The 20,885-nt window shown below is 42.1% G+C and overlaps 1 protein-coding gene across 3 annotated transcripts in view; it reads left to right on the top strand.

The window, feature by feature from the left end:
- ERMARD (ER membrane associated RNA degradation) overlaps positions 1-14,921 on the top strand; it is a 33,454-nt gene extending 18,533 nt beyond the window's left edge. For 2 of the 3 annotated variants that reach the window (XM_019549910.1, XM_019549909.1), the window contains 8 exons: positions 2,889-2,957; positions 4,019-4,192; positions 5,438-5,521; positions 6,853-6,932; positions 9,421-9,549; positions 11,589-11,798; positions 13,588-13,701; positions 14,385-14,921. In XM_019549910.1, coding sequence (XP_019405455.1) covers positions 2,889-2,957; positions 4,019-4,192; positions 5,438-5,521; positions 6,853-6,932; positions 9,421-9,549; positions 11,589-11,798; positions 13,588-13,701; positions 14,385-14,559 — 1,035 coding nt within the window. In that variant the 3' untranslated portion in view covers positions 14,560-14,921. The remainder of the gene's footprint in view (positions 1-2,888; positions 2,958-4,018; positions 4,193-5,437; positions 5,522-6,852; positions 6,933-9,420; positions 9,550-11,588; positions 11,799-13,587; positions 13,702-14,384) is intronic. The other variant, XM_019549911.1, reaches the window with a different exon arrangement.
- Positions 14,922-20,885: the final 5,964 nt, after the last annotated feature.

Here is a 20,885-nt window from a genome sequence, read left to right as displayed (position 1 = left end):
TGATCCAAGGTTAGCGAGGTTGTTTGGAAGCTTAAGAGTTGCTTTAACCGAAAATAGTTTTTTAATGTGTTTGTTAGGTGCCTGATGTATTCATTTCAAGACACAATGGGATTTGATGCCTCAGTCCTGCCACTCGCACCTCCTGCCATGCTAATATTTTGGTTTGAGAGTATTCAGAAAAAATCTGGTCCAATATGTGGGTTCATATACATGTGCAATTAGCACATAACAATAAACTCAGTTGCAGTTTGTGCCGGAGTTTACTGCTCCTGGGCGCAGCATTTACACATGGACAGAGCCGTTTTGGGGTGGGTGCAAATTGGGGTAACTGCCCCAGGTCCCGCACTTTTGGGGGCCCCTCAGAGCCCCAGGCGGAGAGGCTGTGGCCCCTTCTACATTTGGCGTGTCTGCTGCATTTGAGGTGTAGCCCATTCACTCGCCCCATGGGTTGGAAGTTTCTTTAACTGTGCCAGATATAAATTCCAGCCACCAACACTCCCCCAGTGTTCAGTGTGCCACAATGTTCATTCACCTACATGAGTGTGTTGTGGGATGGGAAAGGGGGCCCCACACAGTCTGATTTGTCCTGGGCTCCGCACCCTGCTAGGGTCGTCTCTGTACGTGGACCTGGGACTGCAGCATGTTGAGCTGGAGTGGAGTAGTCCTGGCTGGCAGGGGGTCCAGGTTGGGGGCAGCAGGGGTCAGCTTGTCAGCCCAAGGGTGCTTTGCCCTGGCTCAACATGCTGTTGAGGGGCTAGCTGGGGCATGAGGGTGTTAAAGTGTGAGGCTAGCCAGCACACACCCCCTGCATTGTAGTATCCTCATGCCCCAGCCAGCCTCCATCACTGTCTACACGTGCATTTTCGCACATGTAACTACTCTGCTGTCGGATAGTACTTGTCCTGGACAGTACTATCCTACAGTGGAGTTAATTAATTTACTGCATCCCAGTCCGGGCACACGTGTAGAAAGTGGTGCTTTAGTGTGGAACTAATTAGCTCCAAAGTAAAGTGCCCATGTAGATGCACCCTCTATGTCAATGTATATTGGTGAATAAACAAGATTTTTTTTCCTAAATCTTTTCATCTTGTATACTTGTATCTCTGTTGCTGAAACACATGTTGTCACATCTCATAGGCTCTCATTTTTGAGGTGAGTGCAAATATAATTACAGAGAGTTTGCTCATTTCTCTTCAATCCAACTCTCCAATATCCAGAATGTGTGCATTACATTGTATGCTGCACATAACCTGATTGTTTGGCAGTCAGAAAATGGCTTCATATGTGGAGTTGGTTATTAGGTTTTGGTTTTTGGTTTTTGGGGGGGGGGGGTGTTAGTTTCTTTCAGTTGTTCTTGGTGCAGTGCTTTTGCAGCCCTGAAACAAAAGCGTAGCCAGTCATAACACTTGTATCTGTATCTGTTAATGGTATAAGCTGTAATATTGTAATTCTTGCATCTATATCGGGGTGGGCAAAATACAGCCCACACATTGGATTTGGCCTGCCCATGGCTCCCACTAGTGAATTGTACCCCAGGCTCAGTCCTTCTGCCCACAAGGGTGGAAATGAGGTGCCCACATGTAACCCCCACCCCCAACATAGCCTATTGCACCTCACTCCCACCCTCGTGGGTAGAAGGGCCTGGCCTGGCCAGTGGGCAGCTTCCAGGCAGGGCTGCTGCAGCCACTGGGGCCTGCTGTGCTTCCCCTGCCTCCCAGCTGGTCTGGGCAGGAGGTAGGGAAGTGATGGGGGCGGGGGCCAAGCTGTAGCTGGGCAGGAGAATGGGGTTGAGGCTGGTGGCAGCATGGAGCCTGTGCCCAGGGGTGCAGCAATGCAACAGCATGGAGTTTGGATTGGTAGCCTGTGGGTGTGAGAGAGTGGTGGGGGTGGGGGATGGGGACACACCTGACGCTTCCCCCATGGCGCACGGCCCCGGCAAGCGGTGGCATCAGCAGCAGAAGGCAGGGGTGCTCGGTGCAGGTGCTGGTGCCCAGTGGGGCGCAGCTCTGTCCAGTGCTGGACATTGTGGCCAGGGGCATGGCCTCTGCCAGACAGTCCATCTCCAGCGCTCCCCACCACACACAAACACAGCCCCCACATTGGTACAGCACAGAAGGGAAGCCCCAGGGGCTAAAGCCAGCTGCTTAATTGAGTCTGCTGAAGCATGCCAATTGCTGTTCTCCTGCAGTCTCCTGCGTCTTGTGCATCACCATTCCTGTGCTGAAAAATGGCAGCGCGGGTGCTTGAACTAAAGCTTGGCAAGCAAGTTTTAGTTCAAGTGCCCCTGCTGCCATTTTAAAGTGCAGGAATGGTGATGCAGGAGATGCCGTGGCATTTTATTTAGAGCAGCTCTGAGAGCTGCTCTAATTAAAGCACCACCTCCCACCCTCAGAGCATGGGTAAAAGTGCCCAAAGTTACTACAGTTTAGTTCACTTTATCTGTGGAGAAGCGTGAGGGTGCAGCTCCTAGGAGGCGACAGCCAACCCCTCCCCTTTTGAAGTTACATCAGTCTGTTTGAGGTCCTTTCAGTTTCAAGGGTGTCAAGAGCCTTAATAAGGGGCAGACAACTCTGAGAGCTGTTCCCCCACAAATTAGCCTGCATGGTTAAATAGTCTGCAGTGGTGAAATCAATGGCATCTGACAAATGACTCGTGCCAGCTGCATGATTTAAACATCTGACAGCTTTACTTGAGGGTGTCATTAATGGCTTGTACTGGATCTCATTGTCTATCAGCATTAAGTATGATCAATGGATTTGCTGCTGGAGATTTGGCAGTATCTTTGATGCAGGTTCATATTTTTTCATTGGCTTTTTCACTGTAGCTTTCTTTTATAGTAAGCTTTTCAGTTTCAAAGGCCCTTGTTTTATTTTGTTGTTTTTTTAAAGATGTTGGCAAAACAGTTGACGGATGAAGAGATCAATCAGCTTCCTCTAATTCTTGGAGAACCAGCAGTGGTATGTTTGTCTTTGTGTTGCTGCTGCTGTTAAATGCTTCTTATTCAGTAGGCAATCAGGACTCCTAGTAGAGATGATATCTTTTATTAGACCAACAAGATTTTTTGTGAAAAAATTTCTTTAATTGCAAGCTTTCAAGCACAAGCACCCTTCATGAGAAAAGATTGTATAAGTTCTCCTGGGTAGAAATGAAAGTTCATATTTCACAGGATTTCACAGAGGAGTTAATAGATGGAAAACTCCTCTGGGCAGTCAGTTCATAGCTGGTATGGAGCCTCTCTCCTCTTGTGATGATGCAGATTACCTTGAAACAAAGGCAGGAGCAGGATCTCAGGTTTCAGGTGGTCACAGTTGCTTCCTGCTTGGGAAAATATGAAGATTTCATTTTAAAAAATTGGCTAAAATTAAAAAAAAATGGCTCTTTTTTTATACACTAGCAAACTTATGATGGTGCTGAATGGTTACTATGTCATTTGGATGCGAGTCCAACTCCCCAGAGCTGGTAATCTAAAGTTCATGATTTTTCAATCCAAAAGGGGCAAAATAGACATTAATGTAAAATTGGTTTGAATGGCATAAAATAGTGTGGAAGGAAAGGAATCGGGATTTGCAAGAATCATTTGTTTTCAGGGAGCTGGCACTACCTCCTGGCTGTAAGAGACTCAGACTGCCTTTAGGATTGCATTTCATTTGTAGTTTTTATTGAAAGGGGCTGTTGTATTTATAGTCCTTCTCTCTAATGCTAATCATACTGCTGTACACATTTCACTGTTTACTTATCGCTCTTAGTTATCTGCCAGAGTAATGTTGTATTCCGTTAACCATGATATTTAAAGTACCAGTAAGTCTTTTCAGTTATTTTTTGGATCTGATCAGACTTCTTCAAAGAGAGCAGAACTGCCTTTTTTTTTTAAAGCAAGGTTTGAGGTGTTCCTCCTGCCCCTCTCCTCCATTTCAAGTAATTCTAAAAGTCTTTTATGATTCAGGAATTGCTTGTTTGTTTCGGCTTTGGTAGAATCATGCTCTTGTATGCATAGCTCTATTCACCTGCATTTTCCTAGGAATTTCTTTGGGATTTTTTGAACCATCAAGAGGGTCCGCGTGTGAGAGACCATTTAAGCCATGGAGAGATCAATTTAAATGAGTTTCCTAGAGAAATAGCCAACCAAATACTTGGGTTTGCCATTATACTTTTATGCAGATTTTCAAGAGAAGAGGAGCTTGTAACCCTTAAGGTAGGGGCTAATGTCGTGCCAGGTGAGTGAGTGATAATTGTTTTAGATGCCGAACATGATTTAAAAAACACACTTGGGCTACACCTGTCTTAACAACAGTGTTTAAACTCTGCACCTTTTTGTGGACATGAGCCTGTTTGCAGGGCTGTCCCTAGAGGGGTGTGAATTGGGGCGACTGCCCCAGACCCTGCACTTTGCAAGGCCCTGTGGAGCTGGGTGGAGTGGCTGTGACAGCTCTGTGCTGTCATGGCTTGCTTCACATCCAGCTGCTCACTATCTCCCCCCGCCAGCCCCCAATGCTACCGCTGCCAGTGGTGGCAGCAGCTTCTTTGGGTCTGGGGCATGTGGGATTGGAGCGTGAGCGGGGCTCCTCATGGGCTGATTTGCCCCAGGCCCTGCACCCTGCTCGTGTCAACTCTGGCTGTCCTACTGATGGCCTGTGGGTTGTATGTGGCCTGCAGTCTCCCTGCCACAGTCTGAGGTCCCTCCCACTTCCACCATTGTTTGTGCCACAGCAGCTGAGTTCTTTGAGTTCCTGTTCCTTCTGCCTCCTGTCCCCACCCTACAGGCATGGCAACAGTGGAAAGGGGTTGTGTTGTACATGCTGCATGGGGTGGGGGCATGTTCTGAGCTGCCCATTTGGTGAAGGAGAGCCTGGTGCTGGGGTGGGATGGGGAGGTGCTGCCCATGTAGTTTGCAGCTCCTGGACATGGCCCATGAAGCACATGGTCCTTGGCAGCCCAGAAGTTGGACAGCCCTGATCTATACTGTGCTTTAAAGATCTTTAAAAAATGCAGTGCACGGGGGCAGGAGCTGCCCCCGGGATGAGCCGCTGCTCCACCCCCCACCCACTCTGCCCTGGTTGGGCAATGCTTACCCCAGCCCTATTCCTACATCTCCCTCACTGTGGGGGCCCTTCCCTTCCCTTCCCCCTCTCCTCTTCCACCACAGTAGACTCACCACCTGCATGCAGCTCTTCAAGCTGCCGGGCTGGTATCGGAAATTGGATTGATATTGGCTGATATGCCTCCTTAAAAATCAGCTGTCAGTATCGGCCCCCAAAATCTCTTTCAGTGCACCCCTGCTAACTAATGGTGTGGCTCTTCCCCATTTTGCACGCATTTAATTTTATGAACCCAACTTAGTCCTACTGAAGTCAGCAAGCCTAAGCTGCACACACAAGTCTTGGCTGGTTTGAGACCTAGTATTTTTAAATTTGTGCTGTGTATTGTTTTTGTAATCCAGGAGCATGCAGCCATAAAACCACTGATCACCTGTGCAAATTGCTACTCGTCTCGTTTTCATCCAATTGCCAGACTTAAGAAACAGGTCTGTCCATTTGCCTGAAGAGAGTGCGTTTTATAGTGTTTAAAATTTGGTCCAACTATTGTTGTCTTTTTTTGATTGTTACTCTTCTGAGGCAAATTAAATTTTAATCCATTTAATTGATTAATTATCTCTTTAAGTCTACAGTTCTTTATATATTAAGATTGCTTATGAGTGCACTACTTTTGGTGATTGGGAGGCCCATCTTCTCCAGATCACCTTGGAGTTTCAATTGGTCTTCAGGTGCATCTACATATGCAATTTAATTCAAAGCAAAAAAACTCCTAGATACCACATTTGGACGTATGCCTGTAATCAAAGCATGTTATGCCAGGTCGGAGCAGCCCCAACTCGTATGGGGCTTTTGGGGTCAGCCTTCCAGCCTGGGGCTGCTTCAACCAGTTCAGCATGCTGCAGAGGGCATGGCCAGAGCACAGGGGTGCTCTAGTGTGGAGTCAGCCCCCACACTGAAGCACCCTCATCCCCCAGCCAGCCCTATCAGTGTCTGCCTGTGCATTGCTGTGCATTAAAAAACTCCACTGCAGGGTAGTATTTGTATGTACAAGTGCTAACCTGTGGTGCAGTTTATTTGTTTACTGCAATCAAATAGGTCTGTATGTGTAGATGCAGAGACATTTACTACAGAAGTTATTAAGCAGCTCTGCAGAAAATGTCTTGTGTAGACACCCCCTTGGGTATTTGCTACCCTACTAACAAACCTTCAAATAAATGTGTTGATTAACTGTAAGTTATGTTAGTAGCCTCTGATAAAAGGCATGAAGTAGTTAACTTCTGTCTTGAGATGGTTTAGTGGATCTGAAGTCTCTGGAAACCCTAGACATCTTGAGTTTAGGTTATGACTAGTAAGAGGTATCACCATATGAAGATCAACTAATGTTTCATCGTTGTGACAGAAGCTGCTCCTCAGTTTCTTCAGGGTTCTTAGCTGATTAGTTTGGAAACAAGTCTGAGAACTTCATTAAATCTGGTCAGTAGTAGTTCCTGACTTCATTGCACCTTATAAATTAATGAGGATGTGAATTGCAGCCTCATGTTACTGACTTAATATTTACACAGCTGGGGAGAAGGAAGAAATAGCAAATCCTTTGTTCTGCATAATTTTTTTTTTTTCGCTCTTGTCTTGAATATTCATGCCTTAATTGTGAGAACTGAACTGCTGACTAACCAGAATGACAGTGGAGAAGTTACTGTAAAAAAGCCCTCTAAAATGTGATGGATGTTTCAAGATATTTTACATGAAGGTATCCTGTGAAAAAATGCCCCTTTGTTAATATGTAATTTTACATTTTTGTGTTTGTTTGTTTTTTTTAAAGGTGCTGAAGTGTATGAAAAGCATTAACTCCTGGTCTGAGCTTCCTATAGTGTCTGAGGATCAAATTCAAGCAATTACGGGGTATACCTGATACTTTAAGATAGTAGTAGTATAAAACCATATTTTTTGTAAGGGCCTTTGTGTACCCCATACCAGCTGCCCACTAAATTTTGAAGCAAGGCTTCCTGTACCCTGAATTAGCCTGGAATTCTCTAGCAACAGCTTTTAAATTTAGAATGGGAGTAATTATTGAATTAAAACTTTAAAAGGAATAGTCCAGTTTTTTTCAGTGGCCACAGGTTAGTAGCCTGGCTCTTGGGAATCTGTCTAACCTAATGTTTATCTCAAATTTATTGGTTGCTAATTAAGGTTAGGAAACACCTTTTTTGAATGGCAGGTGCATATACAAATCACTGGAGGTTCTCTTAATAATTGAGTTTGCTTAATTTTTAAAATGCTGATTTTTTTTTTTCACCATATTCTTGTTCTTTGGGTAAGACACTCACTCCTGCTTTCCTGTAATAGCTGGACCTGGATCTGGGCACGAAATTTCCTTTCCTTTGAAAATTCTTTGTAACCTCACTTCAGAGGTAGATGATATTGTAGCAGAAAGAGTGAGAATGGTAGTAATTTTACTATTTTTGTAGACCTTATAAACTCTTCTACTTAAACTTACAGTATTGTGATGAAAAAGCATTTTATATTTGCAGAACTTATGTAAACTACTACAGAACAGAAGCCATGTTAGAAACGGGGGAAGGTAAATACGAGTCATTACAGCTCTGGTTAAACAATTTTGGGAAAATAACCAACAATGGCTTTTTTGAGAACAGTGCTTGGGGACAGGGATGTCAGGAACCAGAGAAATTAAGAAATTAGAAAGAGTTTTACATTAATTTTGGGTGAGAAATGATGAATCGTGCTAGACAAAGTATTTTTAATAGGTCATTGAAGGTTAATTTTGGTAACATTGATGAGATGATGGGACTTAACAGTGTGCTGAGGTAGAGAGAGAACAGAGAAGTATAAAAGGTAAAATTTTGAGCATTTGAGAACTCAGCATTAATAGAGAGGAGTTTGACAGAGAATGGGAGGTAGTAGAGAGAGAAGACAAAACAAGCTGTTCCATTTTGAAGGAATAGTTTCAGTGTATGGAACATGTGAGCAAGCCTGGTGAGTGGAGAAGGAAGACTGAAGTATTTGGTGTAAAAAAGCAAGCTGAAACTATGCATCTTGATAAGATCACCTGATGTAATATGGAATATTATGTAAACAAAGGAGGAAACTGAGCACAAGAGTTTGAGGGTTGCCATCAAATTAGTGGCTCCCTTCATTATCTCTCCAAACAGACATAGAAGGAGATGTGAGGAAAGTAAGGGACCACAGGAGAGCAAAGAGGAAGAGATGCAGTCAGGGTGTTGGGCTGAGATTATCAGCTGTGAAAACAAAAGATTCATTCTTGTTGGAAAAGCTTATGTATAATGATTTGGAACCTTACCACCACACTACATGGAGAGATTGAGAAATACTGTGATTTGACCATGAAAAGGCCATTAATAATTTCAAAGATGACCATTTTGGTGCAGTAGAGGGGACAAAAAATAGTTATACAGGAATCCAAGAAGATGGTACATCAGAACTGAGGCTCTTTAGTGGCAGTGTTTGGTATGTTTTAGGATTCTGGAGAAGAAAAGAAGGAGCTGATTATTATAGAGTTTGGGGAGGCTGCTTTTCTAGATAGAAAACACCAAAATGCGCACGACATTGTGGAAAAGGAACTGAAGATTTAATTGCAGGATGGTAGTAGGCTTTTGAATAAAGTGCTGGCAAGAAATTCAGTTTAACACACAAAACGCAAACTAAGGCCACATACAGACATTCGTTTTTCCCTGGAAGAGCAGTAACTCTCCTAGGAGAAATCAGGACTCCAAGGATGTTCAGGATTTTTCTCCTGCAGCAAAAATGGCTGTTCTAGAAAAAAAAAAACAACGCGGGAACAACTAGGGTTAAATCATTCTGTGGGAGGATTGTACACATTCTCTTCTGAGGGAACCCATGGCATAGTCCTCAGCATCCCTTGATGCTTTGTTCCTGCCCTTCCTCTCCCATCTACCAAGAGAGTGTCACTCACTGGACTCTGCTCCAACCAAGCAGGGAGCAGAACATGCCCGCTTCGCAATCTCACATTGTGCTGCAGGGGGATGCAGGCTGATTTTAAGCAGTCTCAGTCAGGCGGTCAAAACTGCCGTGTACACTGCTGGCATTGTCTTAAACACACCGAGAAAGTCTACAGAGCGTGCTGAGATGTGTGCATGGGGGCCCTCTGGCTGCACCGTGGCAACACTGCAGGCTCTGCGCTTCAGGGGCTCAGTATTTAAAAGTCTGTTCAGGTATCTAAGACTAAGTTTTTTCTACAGGAGAATGAACCCAGATGAATTCTCTCTCGTCATTTGAATGTGTGTGTGTGTGTGTGTGTGTGTGTGTGTATCGATCGCACTCAGCATACATTGAACACACTATTTTATTCTTATGTAAAATTGTGCAGCTAATTTTGTTCTTTGTTTTTAAGGTGCGAGCGATGCACAGAAATGCAAGAACTAGTTTCTCTGATTACTGAGATTCTCTCTCAGTTGCAGCACCATTTGCCCCCAAGTTGCTACATTTTAGATGATCCGATAAATAATCTCCTAACTGGGGAGTAAGTTTTAATGTTTCTATTGCTCTTGTGCCAACTCCTGAAAACAGTCTAGTTTTGAGAGTAAGGGGTATGTGGGACAATAATGAGCATTCGCTGTACAAGTGCTTCCTTCAATTGTCTATATTGTTGTAAGCAGTATCTTGCATAGCTTTATGGTATTATCACTAGTTCAGTCAAAAAGTCTTTTGAGATTCCACTAAGAATCCCCTCCAAAATGAAAGGGAGGGGTGAAGAATACTGCTATGATTACGACAGTAGTTTTGGAATGTGGAAAATTTGTTGGTATTAGAAGTGGGAAAGTAAAATTGTTACAGATGCACATAATTATTAATCATTAATACATCATTGTATTATCATGTATTAATATCATTTATACAATGATTTATCTTAATTTCCTTTAATCTGTTGGGCTGATGTATAACATCCTGCACCAGAAGTTTTAGTCCCATCATTGTGGTTGGCACTTAAGTGAAAATGGCTAGTACAGTTATGGAGCAACCAGCCTATATTTCATGAGATTTAAATATAAAAGTTATCTGCGATTGTGTTGTTTGTGGTAGAGATTTCTGAAGCTGTTAAGTATAACTAATGTAATTTATTCCAGTTCATATGTTTAAAAGTCCCACTCTCTGTAGTTGGTAATAAATATGTCTTTCCTGTTTTGAGCCAGTGACATACAAAGAAAATTTGTATCTTTCTGGGTCTTCAGTAGCCTTGTTAAAATGAACTGGCAGCTTTAATTGGGTCTGTGGAAGATTTAACTTTTGAATTTGGTATAATGCTAAGTATATTTGACATTTGAGGCAGCCAACAAGGGTGCTAAAGGGGTAAGTGGTTGAATAGTGCTATAAAACAAAATTGTTCTTTGTTCTCATTCACATCAGGCTTACTGCATGTGGGCAGGATAGGGTCTTGAAGATGCCACTCTGCCTTCTGGCTGTCAATCTGTCACTTTCTACAACTATTAAGATGCATCTTGAAGAGCTTCAGTGTTTCAGTGCTTTAATACTCTTGATGCTTTAATACTCTTAGGCTGCTTACAGATGTTAAAAAAAACCAAAACAAAAAATGGCACTTAAACTCTGTACGCCCCTGTGCTGAGTCCAGCACATGCCCAAAAGAGGCGTTGCATTAGTTGGACCCGGCTCACCCAACATCTGTAGAGATCACGTGCTTTCATGGGGCTTTTTTGGTGCTTTTATTTAATAACTGATTGAATAAGGTTTAGATAAAAGCATCAAAAAGCCCTGCTGAAGTACCCAACCTATGCAGATGCAGCAGAGCCAGGTCAAACTAGCATGCTGCTGCTTCCAGTAACATGCCTTTTTTTTAAGCATCTGTAAACAGCTTTAATGTTTTCTGCACTCCATTAGGCACTTGTAGCCACTGTCTATGGTCTAATATCAGTATTTGGGGGTTTCAATAAGGCATTTTCTTAAAACAAGCTAGTTGGATTAATGAAGTAATTTAGTACTTACTAATATGCAGAACTCTTTATGAATGCTAAAGCTATCATTTTACTGTGTTAGTGAAGGCCAGTCTAGCATACTATGGATTGTAAACAGTGACTGTTATGACTTTATTTTTATGCAAGTGAGGTCTAGTCTTCATTTGGCTACTCTATCCGGGGTCTTGTTTCTGTTTCTTAATCTGGGGCGTTTTCTGTGGTAAACCCTAGTTTATCAAGAACTGAAATATAAGGGCTAAGAGGCAGCCTTGCCCTTATTCACTAGAGGACAATACACCTTCTAAACCAGGTTTGTGTGTGTTGGTGTTATTTCTCTGGCTTGGGATGGGAACTATCTATCACTGGGAGATGGAAATTCATTTCCATTATGTGAGAGAGAACACAGCCAGCCACTCCTCCTACTAAACAAATCTTTGTTTTGGCAGATCATTAGGAAGTGGAGTAAATATGTTTTCCAGAGTACGAGTTACAATACTGTAGCTCCTGCTGGGTAATATGAATGTGAAGTCCATTAATTTATAAATTCTGCTCACAAAAATTGAAACACTGAGGAGTACTTTCCATTTTGCAGATTACTGACTGAGCTTTGTGGCATGCAGATTCGCACCCTGTACTGCCCACGGTCGCTCCTGGAAATATTGGTGGTCCTCCGTCAGATAGGTGCACAGTGTCATCAGGTGTCTGAACAAGTTATTGTTTGCACTGAAACGAGATATAAACAATGGGTAAACAAAACGCTGCATTCTCGACAGAGGCATAACTATCTACGAATGTTAAAAAGGTGAGTTACTTTTTTCTTTTTTGGAGGCAAGAGGCAGTTGTGAATATTACCTTTGCGTCAGTGTGTCCTTTTGTTATTTTTTTTTATAAAAAGTTTATCTTCAGTTAGATTTGTGTATTATGTGTACGATTTCCAATAACATTCATGGTATACTAATATTTGAGTAGCACACAAAACTCATGTGAGAATGATTACTGACGTTATTAACATTGTCTGCTGCCTGGCCTTGGAAAATAAAGTCACAGATAAAAAGGTCATTTAAATATTTGGTGGCTTTGCAGATCTTTCCCTGTTTAAAAATAAAATCTGTCATTTGAGTTTCATATAGAGAAGCTATTAAAACTAGGGTGCATCAATAGACATTTTGGGGGCTGATATCAATATCCTATTTTTAAGGAGGCATATCGGTCAATACCAATCCAATTTCCAGTGTGCAGCTCTAACTTGAAGAGCTGCATCCAGCTGGTAAGTCTGGTGTGGTAGAAGGGGAGAGAAGGGCATGGGGGGCGGGGAGGGGCAGCAGATCAAGGCCATTGCAGTGAGGGAGGGAATGGGGCTGGGGCTGGGGAAGGTGCTGACAGCCGGGGCAGGGAAGGGCACAGAACAGCCACAAGGGGCTCGTCTGGGGGTCGTGTGGCCCCTGGATGTGCATGATGCAGGGCAGGCTGCAGCTGTGGGCTTGGGCTGGGGTGGGCACAGGACAGAGGTGCAGCTTGTCGGAGGGGGGCGGCTCACGCACGGCTTGTCCAGTGCTCATCTGGTGGTTCCCACCATTCATCCAGGAGGGCACGTGGGAGGTCAGGTTGCCCCTGGGAAGCCCAGCCCTCCCCGCCTCATGCAGATCCAGGAGCATGTGCCCTGCCCCCCCGGTGCCCTCCCAGACGAGCAGCAGGAGCTGCCAGACGAGCAACGGATGAGCAGTGTGTTGCGGCGGGACTTGCACCTCCGTCCCACATCCAGCCTGGCCCCTGCCCCAACCCGATCCCCACTGTGGGGGCCTTGATCTGCCTACCCATGCCCCTCTCCTTTCCCACTCCCCCTCCCCTTCTACCACACCAGACTTACCCAGCTGCATGCCGCACTCCATGCTGCCAGCTCTGCTCCTCACTGCCTACGTGCTGCGCTGTGGCTACACACATGAACAGGCGTTTATCAGACAAATTATCAGCCACATCAGGCCAATTGCAGATACAGAACGTTTTCCTTATATCGGTGCCAAGCCGATATTGGACCGATGTATTGGTGCACCTCTAATTAAAACTTAAGCTCTCACCACCTCCCCACATTTTTGGAAAAATCATTTAATCTTTTGGGACTAAAAGCACTTAAATACATTAAGCCTAAATGCATGGTTATTTCACAGTGCTGCCACAGAGCACAGTGCAGGTAATTTGTGTGCCGTAACTTTACATTTCCATTCTTTAACATAGTTGGCTTTTTCTAGGTGATTTTTTTGTCCTTTGAGTTTCTTGGATGTTCAGGGGTTGTCCTTGGAAAAAACTGCTGTATGTAAAAATGTACATGTTAACCTAACAAACTATCATGTACTCTCAACTTCAACTCCATCTTAGTATATTTTTTGTCTGGAAACCCATTTAGCTCATTTTTCTTTATTTTATAGATTGTTTATACCTATGATCTTGGCTCTGTTCTTTCCTAATGAACCTCTCAGACTTTTTCTCCTTCTCCCAGATTCCCCTTTATATTTTTTAAGGCAAAAAAGGGGGTATCTGAAGAACAATTTTGTATTTGTAAAATACTAACAGTAAGAAATGTTCCCTATTTCTAGTGTTAAATTTCTGTCTCCTGTGTTACGGCTGATTTTAGTGTTGATTACTCTGGAACTAAACAACATCCATGCTATTTGTCAGGAGAATCCTTTTGAATATCAGCAGTATCTAAAGTGAGTATATGGTGCTTTCTGTACTAAAATAAGGGAGTGACATAGACTCCTTTCACCCTCCTTTGAATAACTTTGATCCTTTTTATATCCTTATTGAAGCTAAGATTTAGCATGTGGTTCAACAGATGGTCAACCTTTTACTCCCATGATTGTGGTCATAATTTGAGTGGATGGTAGTGCTCACTCAGAGATGTCTGTTTCTAAAACAGTTTAGGTATTTGCATTCTCAAAACTTCTTATTGTCATGCATTCCTTTACAAAATGAATGCATATTAATACACAGTGTAAGATACTAGGGTAAAAAGTCATAATTTCCACACCGGTATTTAATGGAGGTCATAGACATTATGAAATCTTTGGCTGCCAGAGAGAGGGAGTTGTAGGGCAAAAAATGCCACCAAATACTTTCCCATGATACTACATTATTGTGGGTAATGAGATTTAACTGCAGTTCTGAAAATTATTGCTTCCTGATCTCTTGTGTTTTTGTTTTTTGTTTCTTTGCACCCATGCTTACCAGAGAGAGTAGGAAAAATGATGTAGCAGTGATCACTGGGTGGTTTAGAGTTTTGGAAATTGAGAGGAAGGTAGTAACTCCAAATTGGGCATTGTCAATGTCTATCACGCTTTAAAAAAAAAAAAAAAAAGTGTCTCTTTATGATTTTTTTTTTAATTTGTTGTAGGTCTTTAAAATCGATCTTGCAGTATACTGAGAACTTAGTGACTTATACAAGCCCAGAGAAAAACAAATGGGATGAAACTGGGCAGCTTACCTACAGAGCCTTGATAAAAATGAAGGCATTCAATGAGAGAAAGCTAACATTAATGCAATTAGCTACACAAAAGAAAATGCCTTGAAAATGCTTGGGTTTTAAAGTTATATATGTCTAAATTTAATGAAGCTAAAATTCTTGGGACAAATTCTGGTCCTTTGTCCCATTTCTCTTATCAAAAAGCCTTTCAAAACAGAATTTGGGATTTTAATATAGAAACAATGTTGCTGGTAATAGAGTTCAGTGATCGCTTTTCTGGAAATGGAACACTTTGCCAAGGGCAGCAATGAGGATTGGACTGAAATCTCTCCTAAATGATTTGAGATGGACTTTTTTTGAGAGTATTATGTGATTTAAAGCTTTTTTTTTTTAATTTATTTTTTACATTGTACTTGAAAATGACTGGGAAGACAATTGGAATGAAAGTCTTGGAAAAATCTTTGTATGTGGAAAAAAAGAATATCATTCGCAAGTGAAATATAAGGACACTGAAAGTACCCCAAACACTACCTGTTCTCGCTCATACTTTGGAAAACATAATCAGAAACTCAACACTTGTTAAAACTTTTATGATGGAGAGTGCTTTCTAAAGTTCTGTGGTGCTGTATTAGTATAGAAACAGGAAAACTGTGGTCCCTGTTTTATTTATTTATTAATTTTCTACATTGGAATACAGCTGTACCCAACACTTTCTTTCAGTGTTCTCAGCTTTAAAATATTAAATATATGCTCACTGTGTACACATTGTTGGATAGTAGTTTAACGTGGGGAAAGTAGCAGATACAGTAGAAGAAAAACTATAAATTATCAGCAAGGTAGTGTGATAGACAGCAAATCAGAGTACATGCTGTCTCCTATTCATCTTGTTAAAAAAAATATTATGTTCCCATGTTGCATACTCTATTCTTTTTGATAACTTCTTTTAAGAATTTTTCAGCAGCAATCCCTTATTTACCTCTCCAAAAGAGAATAGAGGGATGCATCAATTTAATCTTCAGTCATCCACTGAATTTCACCAATCCTTTTTTTTTTTTTTTTAAGAATGGAAGATGGAGTCAACTAAATGAGACACAATTGACTTTTTTTTCTTTTTCAAATGTATGCATTACTGCTGTGTTACAATAAAGTATGTTTAGTACAGTTCCCTTTGTTGGCCATTATTATTTATCAAACTTCACTTGCCACTCTCAAAAGGAGCACGGGACAGGAACCATGCCACCTGACCAGTTACACAGACCAGAAGAAGGAAACCTGACAAATAGATAGCTTTAGAAGTTAGATTGCAAGTTCTTTTAACTTGGCACAGTCATTATATTACACAGAAATCTCCCTCCAGTAATTAGCAACAAATAATTTTAACTTTACCTTCAATATTTATCCTGACTTATAAAATAATCTGCTATTCACTATAGCAAACACTTGGTGGCAGCATTTGGTAACTTAAATATTACATCTTGAACTTTCTCAGCTGCCCCTTTAGAATATTTGTAAAGAAACTGAGTTCTCTTCAAACCTAGTTAACCTTAACATTTACAAGAACCGATGTCCTGAGCTGTGCTCACCACTTCAGATGAATTGTTTTTATTTCTTTGATTCAAAATACTTCTAAATTAATTTGACAACTGTCTATGAGGATGCTTTATAAACAGTATTCTAATATTGAGCTCACAACTTCAGATCTAGAGTTTATAAACCTGTCAGAAGTTAACATCTTCAGAGAAAAAATTAATTTCAGAGAGAGAGCACTTTATTACTTTCATCTAAACCTTGCAGTTCAGGCAACTGGAAGGGTATCAGAAAATCGCACTGGATGAGGTCATTTAAAAAAGAGGACACTCACGTAATTTTTCCTTCATCATTCAGAATTGTATCTTGAGCCAAGCTAATTCTTCAGCCTCAAAAAACCTAAATACATCTTTGTTTAAAAATAAATGGGTTTTGGGGTGAGGGGGTTGTTTTGTTTTTACCACTGGGGATTTTTGTACTGTGATAATTGTTCTTGTGTCTGGATCTTATTGCTATGTGTAATGATTTTTCAACCTGTTAGTAAGAACTAAAATGTGTTATGCTATATGCCACCCTGTAAAGAAGACTTGGTGAAGCATTGCTCACTGTGTGGCCTCTGAAACCCACAATCAGAGGGCTACTTCTAGAGCATGCACGGAGGTTGCAGTTAAGACAGAAATGCCTTCATGCAAATCCTGTACAGTGTGATACGCTTTTCAGAAACCTTGGCCCATTCCCAAAAAAGCTTGTTTTCTGCTTGTTACCTGTATGTGATCTAACTATTTTTATAAACTGCAGGGGGTACTAAGGCAGATCCTTGACTGGGCTAAACTTTTTGTAGCTCCATTGACTTACTCCAGGTGAGGATTTGCTCCACAATTACTTAATTTTCCCGTAGATCAGATTGGTCTTGTGTGCTTCCCTTTAGACCGTACATATTTTTTGAGCACTGGGAGAGAAGGCATTATGTGTTTTAGGTAAGGCAAGCAAATAGAACTGCCCAGTTAACCCAGTGGTTTACTTCCGTGTTTCTTAATGTGTAGTGCTTCCACTGTTACAATACAAAACACGTAGTTCTTAATACTCTTGTCATTTTTAAATGGTTTGTTTTTACTTTCAAGCAAGCTTCCCCTTCTGCAGTGTTTCGGCTTTGACAGAGGCACTGCACTGAGTTAGAACATCTATCTTTGTTTTTAAAACCTCAAGGATACATGGAGACAATGAGTTATTAAACAGAACTGTTCTTGGCATACAAACTTCCAGATAGGACTGGAATGAAAATATCTGCAGTCTGCTTTCATAACTTTGGTTGCTTGGACTGTGTTTAATAATAAGTGCTCTGCATAATTAGCCCCCAGTTTTGCATTGTGCTGGGGTTTTTTGTGGTTTTTGTGGGGGGGGTTTAGAGGTAAGGTGCCTATAACTGTTTGTCAATGAAAGACCAAGACTTCTGGAATCCTTCATGGATCTCTCGTTTCGCTCTTTCCCATGTTCATACACCCCAGCTTTTCTGCAGCTGAGCCAAATAAAACTAGCCGATACCAGTTTGTTGCCCATGTTTTCTTTTCTATACAAGGGCTTCATTTTCAGTCTCACATTTTCAAGTGCTAGAGAAGGGGTGAACATTAACACTGCCTCTTTCTCATGCATTGATCCTGTCCACAGCACTGCGAAATTAATGCTGGAATGATTATTCATTAACTTTGCTTCCTGTAGGTACAAAGAAAATGTACTGTGTAAACATGGTTTATAAAGAACATACAACTGTTCTGTTCCCTAGAGTGTTGGATCATAAGAGTGCACAGTTACACTGTTTCTCTAGAAACCCAAAGGTGCAAGAGCACAGTGTTAAATAAAATCAATTGCACTAAACTTGCTTAGACAAAAAGTAAACAAAAGCATTTTTGAAGAAGCTGCTAATATTTTGAGGCAGTTCATAGTCAAATGGTCAGTATGAAGAAGCTTTCTTCTGTGTGGTTTTTTTTTTTGTTTGTTTGCTTTTTGCATTTGACCCAAATGCCTGTCCATTAATAAAATATAAAGCAGGGGCAGTTTAAAGGGTGAGAATTGTAAAGGTGCCTACATAATGTAGCACATCTCAATAAGGCAAAAGGATATGTACTCTATTGCATTAAGGCACTTTTGAATATTACTTAAGTCGTATTGTGTGAGAAACAGCTAGACCATTGCGTGAAATAAATGGGGCCTTTGTAGCACACCTTGAACTGTTTGAAAGGTTCCTGTCATGTGGTACCCTTTAACATAGTCCCAGCTTTGTGGAAAACCTTGTTCTCCTTTATGTAAGTAGATGGATTTTCTACTAACAGGAAGTTTGGTATCCCTTTATGTAAGCAACCCATCCATCCATCCATCCAACTTCTAGCCTACCAGTGCTTTATGGTGAGACAGGCACCAACATTTCTCTGTTGAAAATCTTAAGGTCATTTCCCCTTTCCAGAAGCAGCAGTTTGGTAATGTGCTTTGATAAAGTCAAATCAATAGAGGGTGGGTTTTTCTGTCACCACTTCTTTCACGAGTTTGCTAAGATGTACCTTATCCAGAGCAGAGGACAGGTAACTTTCACAAATACGGGATTCATCATGCAAACTTCAGCACTGCTTAGACTGCAGGGCCTAATAGTAGTGATGCCCCTCTGGTGTGGCCTGGTTGGCACACCAGGTCCCTGGATGCCTGCCCACGAAGCAAAGATAATGGAAAGGATAGCATGTGAGTCACATTTGAGGAATTTGGATAGGTAGTTTTCCCCCATCCCACATTTCTGAGAGACCATTGGAAGGAGTTGACTCTGGTCGTGGTGGGATTGGAATATTGTAGCAGTGATGGTCTAGGAAATATGCAAAAAGCAAGATTTGTTTTGATGTCTTTGATTGGGCCAACAATATAGTTGGGAGTTATGTTAGACAAGATTTTGATCAAAAGTGCCCTTCCTCAGGTCATTACACCCCTCCCCATCTCTTCGGGCAGATCCAGTCATGGGTTCTTGTATTCCTATTAAAGGACTCATGATGGGGTCCTACAGGAGTGGGATTGCCACAAGTTATTCCCATCTGTTCTCAATGTTGGGGTTTCTAGCCCTCCACAGGTACTAAGAAAGCTTCTGGCACTAAGGAGATTTTTCTCATTTCTATGCTTCAGAGAAGCAGGTACAGGCTGGGAGCCTTCCAGGCCTCGGGAGGCGGAAACTCTCGGGCGTATCAGTTTGCTACAGAGGATTTAGACTTTCTCACAGAGGACTTTTCCAGCGCTCAGTTGGTGTCTGCAAAAGGGTAGAGAAAATTTCTGTAGTGTTACCCTTATTTAATAATGTGATAAGCCATTTTAATTTTGGTTTTTTGAGCGAGCAAACTGCAGCTGAATGAAAATGGCAGTTACCCTAAGCTACCCACCAGTCTGTCACCTACATTAATCTCAGTGAGTTAACAGTGGTTACCGTAATAAAAATGTGATAGATTCTTATAAAGAGATACCTAAGATAGGAGCAGCACAAAGCACTGTCCAGACTAACTGCTTGAATATTTATCTTGGGTCCCTGCTGAATTTTGCAGCCCATACAACTAAACATGGTGGTGAAGTGGCTCCATTGCTATCAGCACTTGAAAGCTCCTGTAAAGCTACTTTGAATGGGTTACAATCACACAGCATAGGAAATGTCTATCTTCTCCTTTATGGTCCCTGTGCAATGTGGTGGCTTAATATGTATAATGGTGCTGCTCAGAAAGGTCGTGTACACAACAGTCTTTCAGAGCTATTTCAGCAAAGCCACCCAGTGCAGACACAGCTACTGCTGACAGAAGGGGTTTTCCTGCTGGCATAGCTACACTACCTCTATAATGAGAGTAAGATAAACCAGGCAACAAGAATCTTCTGTCAGCCTAGCTTCCTCATCAGGAGGCTTTGTCAGCATATCTGCGTTAGCTAGGAGGCGTGATCTTTTTACACCCCTGTTCTACTGGCAAAACTTTGCATCCACACGCGAAGCCCCTCTGTAGTGGCACAACCCTTCTTTGTGCTGGCAAAGTTAAACCACATCTGCCAAGCAGAGAAAAGCTTTTACTGCCATCTGGCAGCCAGTAGAAAGGGTGTGTAAGACACTTCTGCACCTTCTGCCATCTGCCAAGGCCCCTTCAGCAGGTGGTGGCTTCCTGGGGTGCACTTTGCACACCAGTAGCACAGGTGCTGCCAGACCTGCAGGGATATGTGTGCATTCAGGTAGCAGCTGCTCTTTGCCACCAGAACATCTGCCTGCAGAGGCAGGTAAGCGTAGGCAAAACCTACACCTAAAGCTTGGCTCAAATGCTCCTCCCAGCTTGCTGTTTATTCACAGATGAAGGCAGGAGTAACTAGGAAGAGCTTGCTCTGGGTATGCTGCTGGTCTTTTGCTTCATCCTCACTGGTGTCGGTAGGTAGGAGGAGGTGTAGTTAGCCATGTTAGGCTGAAGTCACTCAAAGCAGGGTAGTTACAATAGTGCATCTCTACCCTGGCTTCTGTAGCTAGAAGACCCTAGTTTTTGACATTTAATCGTTATATTTTAGCTTTGTCTGAACGAGCATCTTTTGTTCGGAATACAAAATGGGAAAGGGAGGTAACTACCATGTTTCACTGGTCCTCAGTTTACATTCTAAGTATAACTCCTAAGTAAAGCAGAGAGATGACTAATTGGTTTTAAAGGATGAATAATAATACCTGAAAATCTGCTGGATAGTACAATAAGTGACAATTTGGTCATGAATTTGCAACCAACAGGGGGTGGCAGAGATGGAAGGTTACTTCATGCCCTCTTGGCAGAGAGAAAAGCAGTCAAAAAAAGAGAGAGATGCAGCTGACCCTTCTGGATATAATGCACTTGTGTCAACATGGACTCTGCCCAAACATTGTTCTGTTGT

Source organism: Crocodylus porosus, unplaced genomic scaffold (genome assembly GCF_001723895.1).
Source record: "Crocodylus porosus isolate Cpor-Errol unplaced genomic scaffold, CroPor_comp1, whole genome shotgun sequence".
Taxonomy (NCBI): domain Eukaryota; kingdom Metazoa; phylum Chordata; order Crocodylia; family Crocodylidae; genus Crocodylus; species Crocodylus porosus.
This window is presented reverse-complemented; position numbering and strand designations above follow the sequence as displayed.